The sequence below is a fragment of the Micromys minutus genome (assembly GCF_963924665.1).
Source record: "Micromys minutus genome assembly, chromosome: 3".
Classification (NCBI taxonomy): domain Eukaryota; kingdom Metazoa; phylum Chordata; class Mammalia; order Rodentia; family Muridae; genus Micromys; species Micromys minutus.
Genome location: NC_137972.1, coordinates 90,088,035 through 90,103,574, shown reverse-complemented (window position 1 = coordinate 90,103,574; position 15,540 = coordinate 90,088,035). Strand labels below are relative to the sequence as shown.

At 45.0% G+C, this 15,540-nt stretch overlaps 1 protein-coding gene across 2 annotated transcripts in view; it reads right to left on the bottom strand.

Moving 5' to 3' along the window:
• The window catches only part of PLEKHH2 (pleckstrin homology, MyTH4 and FERM domain containing H2), a gene marked incomplete at its 5' end in the record, with an annotated part of 95,234 nt that overhangs the window by 15,104 nt on the left and 64,590 nt on the right, over positions 1–15,540 (bottom strand). For both annotated transcript variants that reach the window (XM_080914729.1, XM_080914730.1), the window contains 8 exons: positions 41–182; positions 5,791–5,888; positions 7,295–7,450; positions 8,227–8,404; positions 9,865–9,962; positions 11,315–11,494; positions 12,813–12,925; positions 14,147–14,255. In XM_080914729.1, the coding sequence (XP_080770855.1) occupies positions 41–182; positions 5,791–5,888; positions 7,295–7,450; positions 8,227–8,404; positions 9,865–9,962; positions 11,315–11,494; positions 12,813–12,925; positions 14,147–14,255 (1,074 nt within the window). The remainder of the gene's footprint in view (positions 1–40; positions 183–5,790; positions 5,889–7,294; positions 7,451–8,226; positions 8,405–9,864; positions 9,963–11,314; positions 11,495–12,812; positions 12,926–14,146; positions 14,256–15,540) is intronic.

Sequence of the window (15,540 nt, the reverse complement as noted above, 5' to 3'; positions counted from 1 at the left end):
TTCCCTTTCCCTGAGCTATTTTACACAACATGGTAGTTACCTGAGCTAAAAGCGCTGCCATTTCTAATGCCAGATCCTTGTTCAGAGGGAAGAGACCATTTATGATTTGATCATTTGTCTGATAGAGCAACAGCAGCTTCTCTCTGTCCGTCTCTCCACGAGCTTGCATTGAAAAATATAGTCTGAAAAAAAAAAAGAAAAAAATTTCTCACGATATTTTAATTTTTTGATTAAAAATCCTACATTTGTGTTTGTGAGTGTAAATGTGCATATATATGTATATGAGTGTATGTATGTATGTATATATATGTGAGTATATGTATGTGTATGAATGTGTGTGATTGTGTGTGTGTTTGTGCATGTGTGTGTGGGGTATGTATACACAGGTGAGAATGTATATGTGTGAGTGTATGTATATGTATGTGAGTGTATATGTGGGAGTGTGTATGAAGTCTGTGAGTATGTCTGTGTGCCATCTCATTGTCCCTTTTTATCCATGACAGAGACAGAACCAGGCACAAGCTAGGCAGGTGCTCAACCACTGAGTTAGACCCCCACATGGAAGACAGTTACAATACACTACACAGTTTTAACATCCCACTGCATGATACAAATGGACCACTGCCATCTGGAACACACAGGGAAGACTGAAGTAGAAGAACCCTTTTATTTATATCAAAATTTTAAAATGTCCTGAGGACTAAGTCCTTGTGGTGTTTTGAGTAAGAATAACCCCCATATCTGAATCCTTAGTCACCAGGGAGTGGCACTATTTGAAAGGATTAGAGGGACTTGGAGGTGTGGAGGAAGTGTGTCACTGAGGGTGAGCTTTGAAATTTCAAAAGTGTAAACCAGGACACACTCTCTCTCCCTTTCCCTCCCTCTTCCCTCTCTCTCTCTCTCTCTCTCTCTCTCTCTCTCTCTCTCTCTCTCTCTCTCTCTCTCTCTCTTCTGGAGGATAAAGATGTAGCTTTTAGCTACTTCTTCTCTGACACACCTGTAGCCATGCTGACAATGGACTAAGCCTCTGAAACTGTAACCAGCCCCTAATTAAGTGCTTTCTTTTATAACAGTTGCCTTGGTCATGGTGTCTTTCATCATGGGACAGTAACTAAGCCAGTCCTGGAGGAAGTGCTTAGAATGCCAAATGACATTAAGTTTACCCCTGTAAGGAAAGCAGGATGCAACAAACTTTTCATTCCAATAAACTGAATAAACCCAGCTTTCAACACACCATCTTTTTTCAACATCTTGGACATGCTAAATAGGACATGAGGATTTTAATTAAAAATCAACTCCAATTAACATAAAATGTCAGGGGAGGCTTTTCACCAGATGTCTAAAAGATAATATTTGTACATTCAGGTCTATTTTATTTATTTATTTATTTATTTATTTATTTATTTATGGTCACATGCATATGAGCATTTTTAGAAAGATCAAAAGCAACAAACTCTTATTTTTTTTGTGGAAATAGGACATGATCTCTTGTTTTGAGATGACGGTGTCTCTGTGTTGCTGAATCTGGTCTTGAGTGGCCTCAAGTGATATCACCATCTCATTCTCCTGAGTACAAGCATGCTCCACCATGCCTGGCTCAGGACGCTGGGTGTGATGCTCGCTGTGCTGTGGGGTTCTGGTTTCAGAATAAGCCACACGTGTTAGGATGCTCAAAGTGCTGAGACGCTGGGGCGGGTAAGCAACACCCTGTGAAGCCCGAATGCTGTTGAGACAACACAGTAGTGAGAAGGAGAGACTTGGTAAAGTAGTTGTTAGGACTGTGTGACTTCAGGTGTGTGTGTGTGTGTGTGTGTGTGTGTGAGAGAGAGAGAGAGAGAGAGAGAGAGAGAGAGAGAGAGAGAGAGAGGAGAAATATGGCGGGCATTCTCTGCGAGGCTCATCCTACCCAGTTCTGACCATCTTCCTGCCAAACCTGGCTGACAATCAGCTGCTTCTAGAAATCACCCACAGCCCCATTTCCATCCACAAAACACAGAGAGTTGTTAGGCAGATAGGAAGATGTATCTGGGCAAAACGTCACCAGGAAAGTGGTGTGGCACCAAGAGAAGACACAGAAAAGCAAAGCCTTTACACCAGGCTCATTTCCTCTCTCCAAGTGAAAAACTCCACGGTTCATCCCCATGACCCACAGGGAAAGTGTGATCATTGGGAGTTCCTAATACGATGGGACTGTGTTATGTCTACAGGGAGAAAGGGACAGGTGGCTTTTCTACACTGTCCAGCATGCCCACAAGGTGCAGCCTGGGAAAGAAAGTTGAGATGCTTCAGCAACGCAGGAAAACCAATCCCAGACAGGCTCAGTCAGGAAATGCAGCATGTGGGAAGGGCGAGCTCAGACTCCTATGAGAAACAGCTTGGGCCACAACAGCCAGACAAAGCTTTGGAGAACAAGGACAGCATTGCAAAGGTGAGCAAGAGGAGTCTGCATGTCAAAGCAGGAAGGCCAGCATGGTGGCGCACACCTGTAATCCCTGCACTCAGGAGACATGCAGGAGTCAGGCCAGCCTCGGTTACACACTGAGATCCATCATTAAGAACAACCCTTGACTCTGGAATCTCTGAAATGTGAAACAGGTTAAGCTAGATGATCTCTCAAGACCCTTTCACTTTAAGAGCCAATGGATTCGAGTGCTCTAAGGTTAGCTCACTGTGGAGTGGGGAATGTCAGACTATCTTCCAGAAAACAGCAACTACAAACTGTTACCAGTTTGCACTTTGATTTCAAGGAGGAGGAAGAAGAGTGCTCCCGGCTGGAACCTTTGCCAGTCTGCTTTGTTCAAAACCACACCTTGACTTTTGCAAGCAAGAAAGCAAATCAAGTAAGAGCCTTTTCATGCAAGTTAGACTTCACATACTAGTTTCCAAGTGATTGTGTCTGAGAGCATGTTCAAAGGCAATTAATTAGTCCTTTGATCCCTGAGTCCAAATAATTAAAATTCCATAACTTGCTAAATATAAACTCAAGATTCCACGATGAAGGAAAATCAGTGTTTTAGTCATTACAAAGCAAGTTGGCAGAGGAAGAATCAGATCCCTGGGGGTTCGACAGGTCACAGCTGGTTCCCACCCCATTGTGTCACTGGGAGTTAGGGCTCATTGTCTAAGCTATCTAGAAACATGCCAAAGCGTGGCCATGTTTAGAACAGCGTTCTTTCTCCTAGCCATGGCTCTCCGGGCTTTTCGGACCCATATAAACACCAATCCTCGTGTTTGGAGTGACTGTTGTTTAAACAATGTGGCCCCAACATGCTGCCATCTCAGCCTTGGCCTTTTCTAGTGGCGAGGCCTTAAAGGCATTATTTTTTTAAAAGACTTATTTATTTATTATATGTAAGTACACTGTAGCTGTCCTCAGACACACCAGAAGAGGGCATCAGATCTCATTGTAGATGGTTGTGAGCCACCATGTGGTTGCTGGGATTTGAACTCAGGACCTCTGGAAGAGCAGTCAGTGCTTTTAACCGCTGAGTCATCTCTTCAGCCCTAAAGGCATTATTCTTATCTTTAGGTTTTTCAAATGCCCTTGTCCATTTCACCTAAATTTCATTTTGGTTCCAGCTTGGCCCTTGTGACCAGAATTGGAATGTGCTAATCAATCCTACGGTGTTAATTATTAGAAACTGTCTTAGACATGGCGGTCTTCCCATTTTGTTTCAACAAAGTCAAACAGAATTTCAACATAACCACCAGGAGATCAACAGATGGAGACGGCAAAATGTGAACCATCAGATCCGTCCTTCTCAGGCTTCAGGGGTGCACAAATTATCCAGAAAGCTGCAAAAACGCAGACTTCCGGAGGCTCTAGCAGTCCTCTAGACTGCTGCTTTTACCCGTCTCTAAACAGCCACAGACAAAGGTTACATCCATAGAAATAGCAGCAGAACTATCACGACATGATTTTAATATGCCCCAAAGTCTCAATTCACCTCAGTAAATTCCCAGGGGCACACTTCCTAGTCCCAGGAGTAAGTCATTTATTGGCCTGTGCTGTGTGGGTGATGTTGGGCATGATGTCTGAGGATCCACTCAAAGGTGCAGCCGCCTTACACCCTCAAAGGAGTCCCTAGCTACTTGCAAAATGGGCAAGGGGCAGCCTGGAAAACCACTTACACACTATGGAGTGACTCAGGACAGGCATAGCTTGATCTCAACAAAAACGCTCACGCTCCCTTATTTAAAGGATGCCGCAGATCTCTAGGAGTGAAAGGCCCAAGACTACGGGTACCAATCTCGAAGGCTCAACTTGGCTGTCAAACACTTAAGAGAAAACCTGGTCTGAGCATTGTTCTTGATTGTTCATTGCTGGAGGCGGGCTCAGCCCTCTGTGAACAGTGGCAACCCTGGGCCCTAGAAGAAAGCTGATGTACGGAGTGAGAACCTGGGAGGGGCCAGTGAACAATGTCACAAGCTTTGCATTGAGCTTCTGCCTGGCTTCCCTTGATGACGGACTATAACCTATAGGATAAGAAGAAATCTCTTCTTCCTCAAGATGCTTTCAACTGCGGTATTTATCAGAGCAGCAGACGGCAGACTACAGCACCGTCACGTCATGGTCACCTAGCTGTCCACAGGATGGGCAATCATCCCAGCTCAGGAGCTCCGGAATAAAGAGGCTCCGACCGATGACCACTAGCATTGTTCATATAAAAGGAGTCTGTTCAAGTGGAGGTCACCAGCCCTTGGAGCCTGAGTGTGCAAGGTGCAGTCTACAATATCAATCTATCACCACAATCCAGCCATTTTCCCACTGGTGAATATTCAAGCCCTCTCAATATCTGTCACTATTCTAACATTAGGGAAGAAGATATTGGGCCACCCTGGAATATCCTGTCCATTTATGTGGTTATTTCTGCAGAATAAATTATCAGAAGAAATATTGAACTAGATGAAAGGTTGTGATGTTCCTTCTATGTTTATAACGCCACACTTCTTACATCCCAACATGAAGTCTGTGAAGATGTTCCAAAAGCAATCTGAGACAATTCAACATTATGCCAGTAATTCCACCAGGCTCTTGGCCTGGTGTTTTATAGATTAATTTATGAGCTATGAGATTAAAAAAACAAATAGAAAACCTTTTTTTTTTTTTTTTTTTTTTTTTGGAGATCCATTTAATGTAAGGTGGAAAGCCCAATGGCACCTTCTGCCAGGAAAGGTTAAGGAAAAGTATTTAAAAAAAGAAAGAAAATGGGGTTTCTGACCACATGCTGAAGTGTGTTATAATTTTACCTGATGAGAAGGCTCGCACTTCCTTCGCACAGACCATGAGCCTCCCTCCACGGACGTTAACCACCCTTTCAGATCCAGTTTTTAAAGTTTCCACTGTCAGCCCCTAAGTATCAACACTGCAGAGATGGCTCCAGCCTGGGTGGGACTCTGTCCTGTGCTTCTATGAAGCTGCACTAGCTTGATTTATACTGACAGATTTGCTAGGAAGGAGCTACGCTTAGCCACTGCCACCCTTATTAACTAGGAAATTCCAAAGGACTGTTCCTAACAGCACTACACCATCTTACCTTGAGCATCTAAGCGACCAACTTACAGGAAAAGGCGAAGGGGTGGATGGGGGAGGGTGGGAGAAAGAAATAGAACCCAGAGAAGAGAGACTGGACCAGGGAAGAGTAAGCTTTAGAAACAAGGTCTCATGTGGCAGTTTCTCCCAGAACAGAGCTATTAGTACAGAAAAGTAAGCACACATGTGTCCATGTGTCAGCCCGAGGGTCTGCACACAGCCCCTCGCTCAGCTCCGCTCCCCATGCGCATGCGCACCTGTTTTTGTAAGTCAGACGGACTGTCCTGCTGCCCTCGAACTTCCCCGGCTGCTGTTCTTTGGACGCCTGTTCCCATTTAGAAATAATGTCACAGATCTAGAAAGGAAATAGAAAGCTGAGAGCCACAGAAGTTTTAAAATCAATGCTTTAAAATGCCTAGAGCACCTGTGGGGCTGAAAACTTCCGGTTTGTACACTCGCGCCAGTGTTTTTATTTTTAGCTTCGAAGAGCTCCGAGTTTAGGATTTAATTATACATTGTTTCTTTGCTAGGCTTGAGCTGGACACACATTAACTTTGGACTGTGGCCATGCATTTTTACCCAGAAAGGAATCTTAAGGCAGGACCGCATGGTGGCTGGAAACAAAGAGATTCCAGGGATTTTTTTCATGATTTGGTCTCTGAAGAAGCAATTTTTCCACCTTGTGAGTTTATCAAGATTGGAACAAAGTGCCCCAAAGAAGTCTGAGATAAGAGTGCTTGCCACTTGGGGCTGGCTGCTCTGCGTAGGAAAGACCTTTCTCTCTGGTTCCTCACTTGTAAAATAAAGGACAATGTCTCCTCGGTCCCTCAGTTGAGTAATTCCATATTTCTAATAGTTGCCATCAGTCCATGAAAACCTTGTGGGTTTTGTTGCTGTTTTATACCGTGAGCTAAAAAAGATGTTTAAAGTATCTCTTTATTTTCACTGTTTCTTTTCCTACCCCACTGCAGTTGCATCTCCCATAGGCCCAACTCTGAAATGACCCTCCATGCGGTCACAACCCTCTTAAAACACGTGCCACCTTCAATCTGTGGTGAGGTTCTCGGACTATAAATCTGTTCTTCTCTGAGCACACTTTAGATCCCAGAGAGCAGAAGCCATATCTGTGTCCTATCCCCCAACCCCCACCCTTATCTCCCAACCCCCACCCCTATCTCCCAACCCCCCACCCCTATCTCCCAACCCCCACCCCTATCTCCCAACCCCCCAGGATTCCACTTAACCCTTAGGATACTGAAACCCACTGTGATGAATGAAGGGGGAGGGACCTTCCACATCTTCACTGTTTTGTTTGTTTTGTATTTGTATGCACATACATGCATGGAGGTCAAAGGGCATCTTGTGGGAGTCAGTTCTCTCCTTCCACCATGTGGGTTCCAGGGATTCACCTCAGGGTTTGTCAGGCTTGGCCACAAACACCTTTACCCATGAGCCATCTTGCTGGTTCACCATTCCTAGTTCCCTAATATTTAGAGTATCATAACCATTATGGCTCTTTTTCTTCTATTAATGCAGAGTTTGTATTCACAGGTGGTATTTTAAAAATTCTATGTCCAACCCCCCAAAAAAGGAAAAAAAGAAAAGAATTCTACAGCTTTGCCAAAGTTTGGCACTTTAAAAAAAAAAAAAAAATGTGCTGATCATGTTTCTTACATTTCGGGAAAATTCCTGCGCTAAACTGGCAGACTAGTGAGTTCTGCTGATTGCTCAATGTGGCTCTGTTGAAGAACTAAGTTTCACCTTGATATTTCCCTGAAGACAGTGCTCCAGGTCCCTGCCAGAAGGGTCATCTGTGAACAGTGCGAATCCGGATTGCACTGGCTTCCGCATTCCTGTGTCCTGGTTCAAAGTGTTCAAAAATTCTTCCACTGTAGTGGATGCGTCGAAGCCAACTACCTGGCCAAAGGGAACAAGACTCTTAATGCAAACCACAGCCACTGGGCAGGCCTTGAGGAAGCTGGGCCCTCGATATCTGACTACTGAATGGTCATGTGCTCTGTGGGCACTTGGACGGCCCGTGCAGCGCTCCGCTGGAGAAAACAAGATGACTTCAGTAGTCAGCTTGCTATAAGAGTTCAGAAATGTCAACTTCAGTCAACAGACAGAGAGAAATCCAAAACTGAATTTGACAACTCCAAATACAGTGTAGAGACATTCATTAGGCTTACCCACCAGAAGTAAGCTAAGAAATACAGTATAATATGCAGCCAATAAGTATATGAAGGGAAATACATTCATTTAAATCAATGAGCACCTTTGTGTATTTAATATTCATTCTTTAAAAAAGAAACCATTTACGTTTTTATTTGGTGTGTGTGCGTTTATCTGGCATGAGGTATGCCAAGTTGAGTGGCTGTAAGGGACAACTTGTAACTGTGTGGTCTAGGACTTGAACTCGGGATGAAGGGTTTATGGGTAGGAAGAGTAACTGCTAGCTTTGCAACATACAATGTAACAAGTGAACATCTGGACAGAGAACTAGAAGAACCTGGGAGTGTACCACCAGGAAATTCCTGAGACTTGAGGAGTCTAAGAGGAGAAGCTCCCCTGTGCCTTGTCAGTGATGGGTTCGCTACACTGCAGGCCCAAGCATTCCCGGATTTTGTTCAACAGAAATTTGTTTCTCACGTCAGCTTGCTTCAGAGACCTGGTCCTTTTGCAGGCACCCTCACCTGGTAGATCCCATTCATGAAGTGCACGGGTATGCTGAAGGGCCGGGAATGATGGTAGGGGTTTCGAAGAAGTGTGGAGAGGATCTCCATCCTGGATGGTCTGGCCTCTCGGTCTCCGTTTTGCTGTGTTCTTTCTACACATCGTTGGCAGTAAATGGCATATTTCCCAAATTCTGTCCTGTAGTGTAAAACGACCAATAAAAAAAAATCTAAGAATAAAGTTAATTAAGACACTCTAATGTATACAGCTTTCATAGTGATATCAAGCTGTTAAATGCTTACTGGAGTCCGGTTTCTTTAATTTTGCAACAGACTTGGACATCCTCATAAAGTTTTTTTTTTCCCTCAATCTTTCTCCATTGCTATAATCACACGCTGAATTTTAAGTTACCAACAATTATACGGTCAGTATGTAATCACTGTGCTAACAAACTGAAAGAAGATAACACATAGGGAATAGTATGTTACTACAAAACTGCAGGGCAGAGCTCTCCGCACTGCCCCCAGGCCTCAGGCTCAGGCAAGCACTAAGTCCCCCCCCCCCATGCACCCCCCACCCCCCTGCTGCCCCAGCTATCTCTCTTGAAGAGCATGCAGACTGTTTTCACTGTTAAACAAGGTAAGAAAAATGCCTCCATGAAACCAACTCACATCTTGTAACCAGTACACGGAGCGAACACACTCGGGGACATAAATTGATAAGCGGGATCAGGATTTTAGCTGCCCCAATTTGTGTATAGCATAAAATCAAACATAAATTTTATTCTGTTCCGAGAAAATGGCATTTCTAAATACACTTATACTTAAGTGCTCTGGAGAGACAGACTCAGTGGTGCAACCATTGGTCAGCGGCTCAGTGGTGACAACAGTCACATGACCTTGGTCACAGCTTCTCTAGGGAAGGGGTATTTTCCTCTTGTTCCCAGCTGCTTTTTGTTGCCTGGTGCTTCTGCTACTCACCATGTATATTCTGGACCTCACATGACCCTCTCTGCAGGGTGTGCTTCCGATGGTAGAGAGCTCACAGCATTCTACAAGGCCCTGTCTTTCATCCCCAGCACCACCAATCAGCAAATGAAAACACCTCCCAGTAAACCTCTCTCAGAACCTGGAAAAGCCTGGGCCAACTGCCCTAGCCCCTAGTCTAAAAAGATCGTTCTAATAACGGTCTTTGAATGTCTCTTTCAAGAGAATAAACCAACAACACCAACAGGAACAAAACAAAAACAAGCAATGTGAATACAATTTCAAAACAAAAGGAGACCATGAGGGGAAGAAGACTTTCACAGAAAGACTCCAGTTTGTATGTCGGATAAATCAATGGGGAGGGAAACTCAGAAAGCAAACAGTTGCTTTTACCCAGGAATGCAAGACATTCACACTTCATGACCTTTTTTCACTTCAGAATGTTCTTTGTCAGATCTTCCTGGTTTTCCTAGCAGTCTTGTATAACTTACTTAACATGACAAAGGGAATGTTTTCTAGGCTCTAGGAAAACTGACATCCAAAGGCTTCCTGCCCCAATATTTGCTTCCCCGCACTCCTTGGAGAATATACCTGGCAGGTTATTAAATACTTATGATTTTCATAGGCTTTCGAGGCCACATAAATAGTTCGGCTGGGTAGTGTTCTGCACACCTGGAATCTGCATTCCTTTGTAGATGGATCTGGAGAAGCCACAGGAAAGGATGGTGGGGAAGGAAGAGTCCAACGCAGAGTGCCAAGAGCTGCCAGCCCTGGGTAAGGGAAGAATCGTTCGTTAGAGACCAGGCCAGCTACACAGACACACACACACACACACACACACACACACACACACACACACACACACACACGATCTCTGCAGAGCACTTACACTGAATTAAAGGTCCGGCAGCTCTCTCTGACACCACACACAGACTGGGGACCTCAGTCTCTATTGCTCTTGTATGGTTTTTGCTTATCTATTTAACATAACTTTGAGAAAAGTGGATTACAAAATAGCAGAAAACTAAAACTAAAAGCCATATACTCCAACCCCAATGCCTTCATTATACATACATATGTAAGAAAAAAGTATAAAATACCGACACGATTGGTTTGGATGGCAGGGTCATGTGTGATTTTTTTCCCCTTTGTTCTCTTTTCTGTGCTCTTATCTTTTTCTTTTTTAATTTTGGTTTTCTTTTTTTTTTTTAATTTATTTACTGTATATATGTGAGTACAGCGTTGCTGTCTTTAGACACACCAGAAGAGGGCATCAGAACCCATTACAGATGGTTGAGAGCCACCATGTGGTTTCTGGGAATTGAACTCAGGACCTCTGGAAGAGCAGTCAGTGCTCTTAACCACTGAGCCATCTCTCTAGCCCTCTGTGCTCTTTTCGATGTATTTTTTTTTCTCATTAAACAAGTTACAACACCAGTATCTTTAGGAATCTTTCATTAAAAAGGTGAGGAAGATAGGTCTTGTCCTGGAGAAGTCTAATCTAGTAGAAAGAGTTTATATAAACCCACAGAAAATTATAATAAAAGATAATATCATGAATTATTTTTTATAACACATAGGCAATGGCTGGGGGCGCCAGGAGAGATTTCCTGGAAGGATATAGTTTGGGAAGGATATAGTTTGTGTGCCGCTGAACAGGGCTGGGTGGGGCTCGACCCTGCTGAACAAGGACGGCGGATTTGTTCACTGCTCAGGGAGCTGAGAGAGAAAAGCTCCTGGCATCAGAGGCGGTTGTGAGCTGCCTGCTTCGGGTGCTGGGAACTGAACTCTGGTCCTCAGGAAGAGCAGTCTGTACTCCAAACCATCGCTACAGCCCCTAACATGACCACTAAAAAGATTTTTAGTTTCTAAAGCATGTTTAACGACATGGGAGAAGTGATTATATTCTGTGGTTTTACAAGGTAATGTGCACAATTATGCTCCAGCGGGAGTTTATAATGTATATGCACTTCTATAGAAGCATACAATAGACAAGTGATCCTATAGGATATACATCAAACTATCAGTGGCCATCTTCCATCCATCCTGTTGTAGTTTCAGATGACTCAGGACCAGAAGCAATCGTTTCAGACTGCACGCGCATGCATGCATCCGCACGCACCTGCAGCGGTCCTGGCTGATTCTGCAGGTGTCTCCGTCTCGTCTGCTTAATGAGCTGACAGCAGATTTCGCTCTGTAGTTCGGGATGCGTCAGGCAGACCTGCAGAGCGCTCTGAGCTAGGGAGACGTGGTAGTCGATGGCGGGGGAGTCGACCGCAGCGTTGATAAAGAGCTGGCAGGTCTGGATGGGAAAGAATAAATACACCGGCGTGAGAAACAATCAGACCATAGCCATTCTGAGTTTTTTAGCAATAGGTTTCCGTCTAAAACAATGAAAAAAAGACATATTATGGTAACTCCAATTGAAAAGAAATCCGGAGTGGGCGTCACTTTGTCTGGAAGACACAACAATTACACTGTGGTCTCTAATAACAGCTTTGAGACATATCCATCTCACCGGTCAGCCATTCATTTTAACCTTCTCATTTTCACGGTAAAGTTCAACTTGGGCCTGTTAAATTCCTTCCATTGCCCTCCTTAAAATTCGCATGTTTTCCTTTCCTTTCCTCATGAAGGAGTCTCCTCATCCTACGTGTTCTCCAAAAGACAGCAAGGCTGGAGGTATAGCTTAGTGGAAGAGTGCTCAGTTCTATCATCAGCACCACTATCACCACCACCACCACCACCACCACCATCACCACCTCCACCACCACCACCACCACCACCTCCACCATCACCACCACCACCACCATCACCACCACCACCATCACCACCTCCACCACCACCACCACCACCACCTCCACCATCACCACCACCACCACCATCACCACCACCACCATCACCTCCACCACCACCACCACCACCACCACCACCTCCACCACCACCTCCACCACCACCACCACCACCACCACCACCACCACCACCACCACCACTACCACCACCACCTCCACCACCACCATCACCACCACCACCTCCACCACCACCACCATCACCACCACTACCACCACCACCACCACCATCACCACCTCCACCACCACCACCACCACCACCACCACCTCCACCACCACCACCTCCACCACCACCACCACCACCATCACCACCACCACCTCCACCACCACCACCACCACCACCACCATCACCACCACCATCACCACCACCACCACCACCACCACCACCACCATCACCACCTCCACCACCACCACCACCACCACCACCACCACCACTACCACCACCACCTCCACCACCACCACCACCATCACCACCACCACCTCCACCACCACCACCACCATCACCACCACCACCTCCACCACCACCACCACCTCCACCACCACCACCACCACCTCCACCACCACCACCACCACCATCACCACCACCACCATCACCACCACCTCCACCACCACCACCACCACCTCCACCACCACCACCACCACCATCACCACCACCACCACCACCATATCGTCATCATCACCATCACAGCTTGAACTTTCTAAGAGTCAAACGTTGGAACAAATGATTGCATTCAGTTAATTACACGACTTGTCAACGAGTAAGAATTTCACCTTAAACAGCTTAATGGCCTCTGTCTGCAGAGCTTCCGAAGGCAAGGTGGTCAGAGGGGACAGGATTCCTTCCTTGCTGTGACACAGCACGGGATGTCTCCATATCTGGGAGGCTGAAGACAGAAGAAGCGCGCGTGAGCAGAGGAGGTTCTCTTGCCTGTTAGCCAAGAGGACCCATGCGTTTGGCTGCCTGGTCTCCAGCTCATTCGGACCTGGCTCACTTCCTCCCAAGGGTCAGAAAAACCAAACCAAACAAACAAAAACAAAACACAACCCTCCCAGCAATGCTCTTTTCTGTCACCCGCAGGCCCCTGCGGTTCCAAGTTTCTCTTCGGGCGGAATGAAAGGAGCAGAGTACTGACTGACTCAGCTGTCAAAATTCGACATGGCATCTTGTCGCTTACAGATGCCAAGAGGTGGAATGTAACTTCAACATCAAGGATCTTGGGAGGGACCGAGAGCAACCTGAAGTCACTCCTGAGATCAATCCTTGAATCCCAATGCCGCGGCTGGGCGTGCAGCAGGGTATGTGCCGCGCATGCGCCAGGTCCCGGGCTCCACCCTATCACTACCTAAATACTTGTCATTGGTCTCCGTACAGAAATCACGGGACAGACTCTAGAGTCTCAATGGAAAACCTTATGGGACAGCTCATCTTGAACCTCAATGGGACAAGATTCAGAAATCTGCCTGTCGGCTCATCTGTGAGGCGTTTCCAGATGGCTGAACACAGAAGGGAGACCCACCCTGATCACTGGGGCTCTGGAGTGAAGAAAAAGGAGAAATCGATGTGATCAGTAGTCACCTCAGCGTCCTGCCATGTCCCTCAAGGTGCAGGCCCAAAGTAAGTAACTTCTCGTACCTTCCTACCCAATCAAACACTTGGCTGCTTGTTAATACAACAGTAACAGATGCAATGATACACCATAGTTTAAGATTAACGCCAATGCCAAGCTAAAAATGCTAGAAAAGGGTTAAATGGAGAGGTGAGTTGGGGCTTAATTTCAACACTGATGAAGCACCTTCTGAAGTCAGACTGCACTGAGCAGGCTTGGCTGAGGGATCGTCGAAGGCTAAGCAGGGTTTCATCATGTTACAGAGAGGTGTCAGGGTGGGGCACCCCAGACACGGGAAGCAATGCTGGCAGAGGCAAAGGCAGAGGGAATGACGGGAGAGAGCACGGCGGCTGCAGAGGCTCCCGGAGTCTGAGAACAAGCAAAGGCGAGGTGGCCAGGCCACAGGGAAAGAGTTATCCACATCGTGGAGCCCCAGTTAGGCTAAGGGTTTGAGAATCGGCTTTATCAACTTCAAAGCCTATGTGCTTAGGGACTTACAGGGCTCGCCGTCTATGTTTAGCAGTTTGCACACCAGCTGTTCAAATTCCGATCCAACATTTACATTGTTGCTTCCGGCTGCAACAGTGAGGTGATAAAGCCAAGCTTCCTTCAGAAAGAGAACATGTTAACAGAAACGTTAGCCGAGATGTCCCGTTCACCTGCAAAAAAACAGTAAACATAACAGCAACAAACAAAAACCTTGAGGCAGAAAAGAAACCACTTCAGTCTCTTGAACCACGCTCAGTTTTCACTGTTCTACCAACGCTTCTTAGAAAAGCCTGGTAAAATTAAGGAGTGCAATACGTGTTAAGAGCCTAGAATAAACAGAGCTAGTTAAAGTTACTTTAGGATGTGTAATCCTTATATTCCGAGAAATACAACAAAGTCTAGCCAATTTAAAACCTTACTATCAAAGTAGTACGTACAAAATACTGAAGAAATATTTTTAAAAATTAATAAAGAAAATAATGCCCAGTTTTTCAACTTCTGTTTTTCCTCTGTAGAAATAAATATGTAGATTGATTTTTTTTTTGTTTTTTTTTTTTTGTTTTTCAAGACAGGGTTTCTCTGTGTGGTCCTGGCTCTCCTGGAATTCACTCTGTAAAGCTGGCTGACCTCAAACTCAGAGATCCACTTGCCTCTACCTACCAAGTGCTGGGATTAAAGGCGTGTGCCACTACCACCTGGTATGTAGACTAAAGTTTTATAATAGTTGATACTATACTGAAGCAGACTGTTATAATTTCCGCATTTTATTAATACTTAGCATTACTAATTTTTCAGATATTGCCCCATCTAATACCTGTTAGTTAAGAAGGGCATTTGTTATATTGTTTTCTATCTTTAAAATATTTCTGAAATAAAAATTTTAAAATAATATAGCCAATTAATTTATGATAATTTTTTTCGTATGATCTTCCTTTTAAAGAAACTTCTGGGATCAAATCCAGACCCTGCTGAGTGTGATGAGCCGTCTCCCACCACTGTGACCTCCCTAGTGTATAATCTTGGAAAATAAGAAGGGTCATGATGAGAAACTGGACTCCAGGACTGGAGACACGCATCCAGTGGAGGCTGCGGGGGCTTCCAGTGCGTCTCAGGCCCTCACGTCCCCTCCAGACCCAAGTGAGTGCTTTCCCCACTCGAGGGTGTCTTTCAAAGGTTTTCAAATCTTTGATCACTGGAAACCTTGTCATTTTTCACACTTTCTATCTCTTTGATTATAAAAAAAAATAAAAATTCTATTTATTCATAGTTAACTGCCCTAGTAAGTTTTTAAGTGCACTTTTTTTCTTTTATTGGAAATGTAATTTAAAAAAATTCAAACAGGAAACAGTAAATGGAAATGTTTGAGAGCCTGGATTCTGGAGTCAGAGAAATTGGTCTAAATC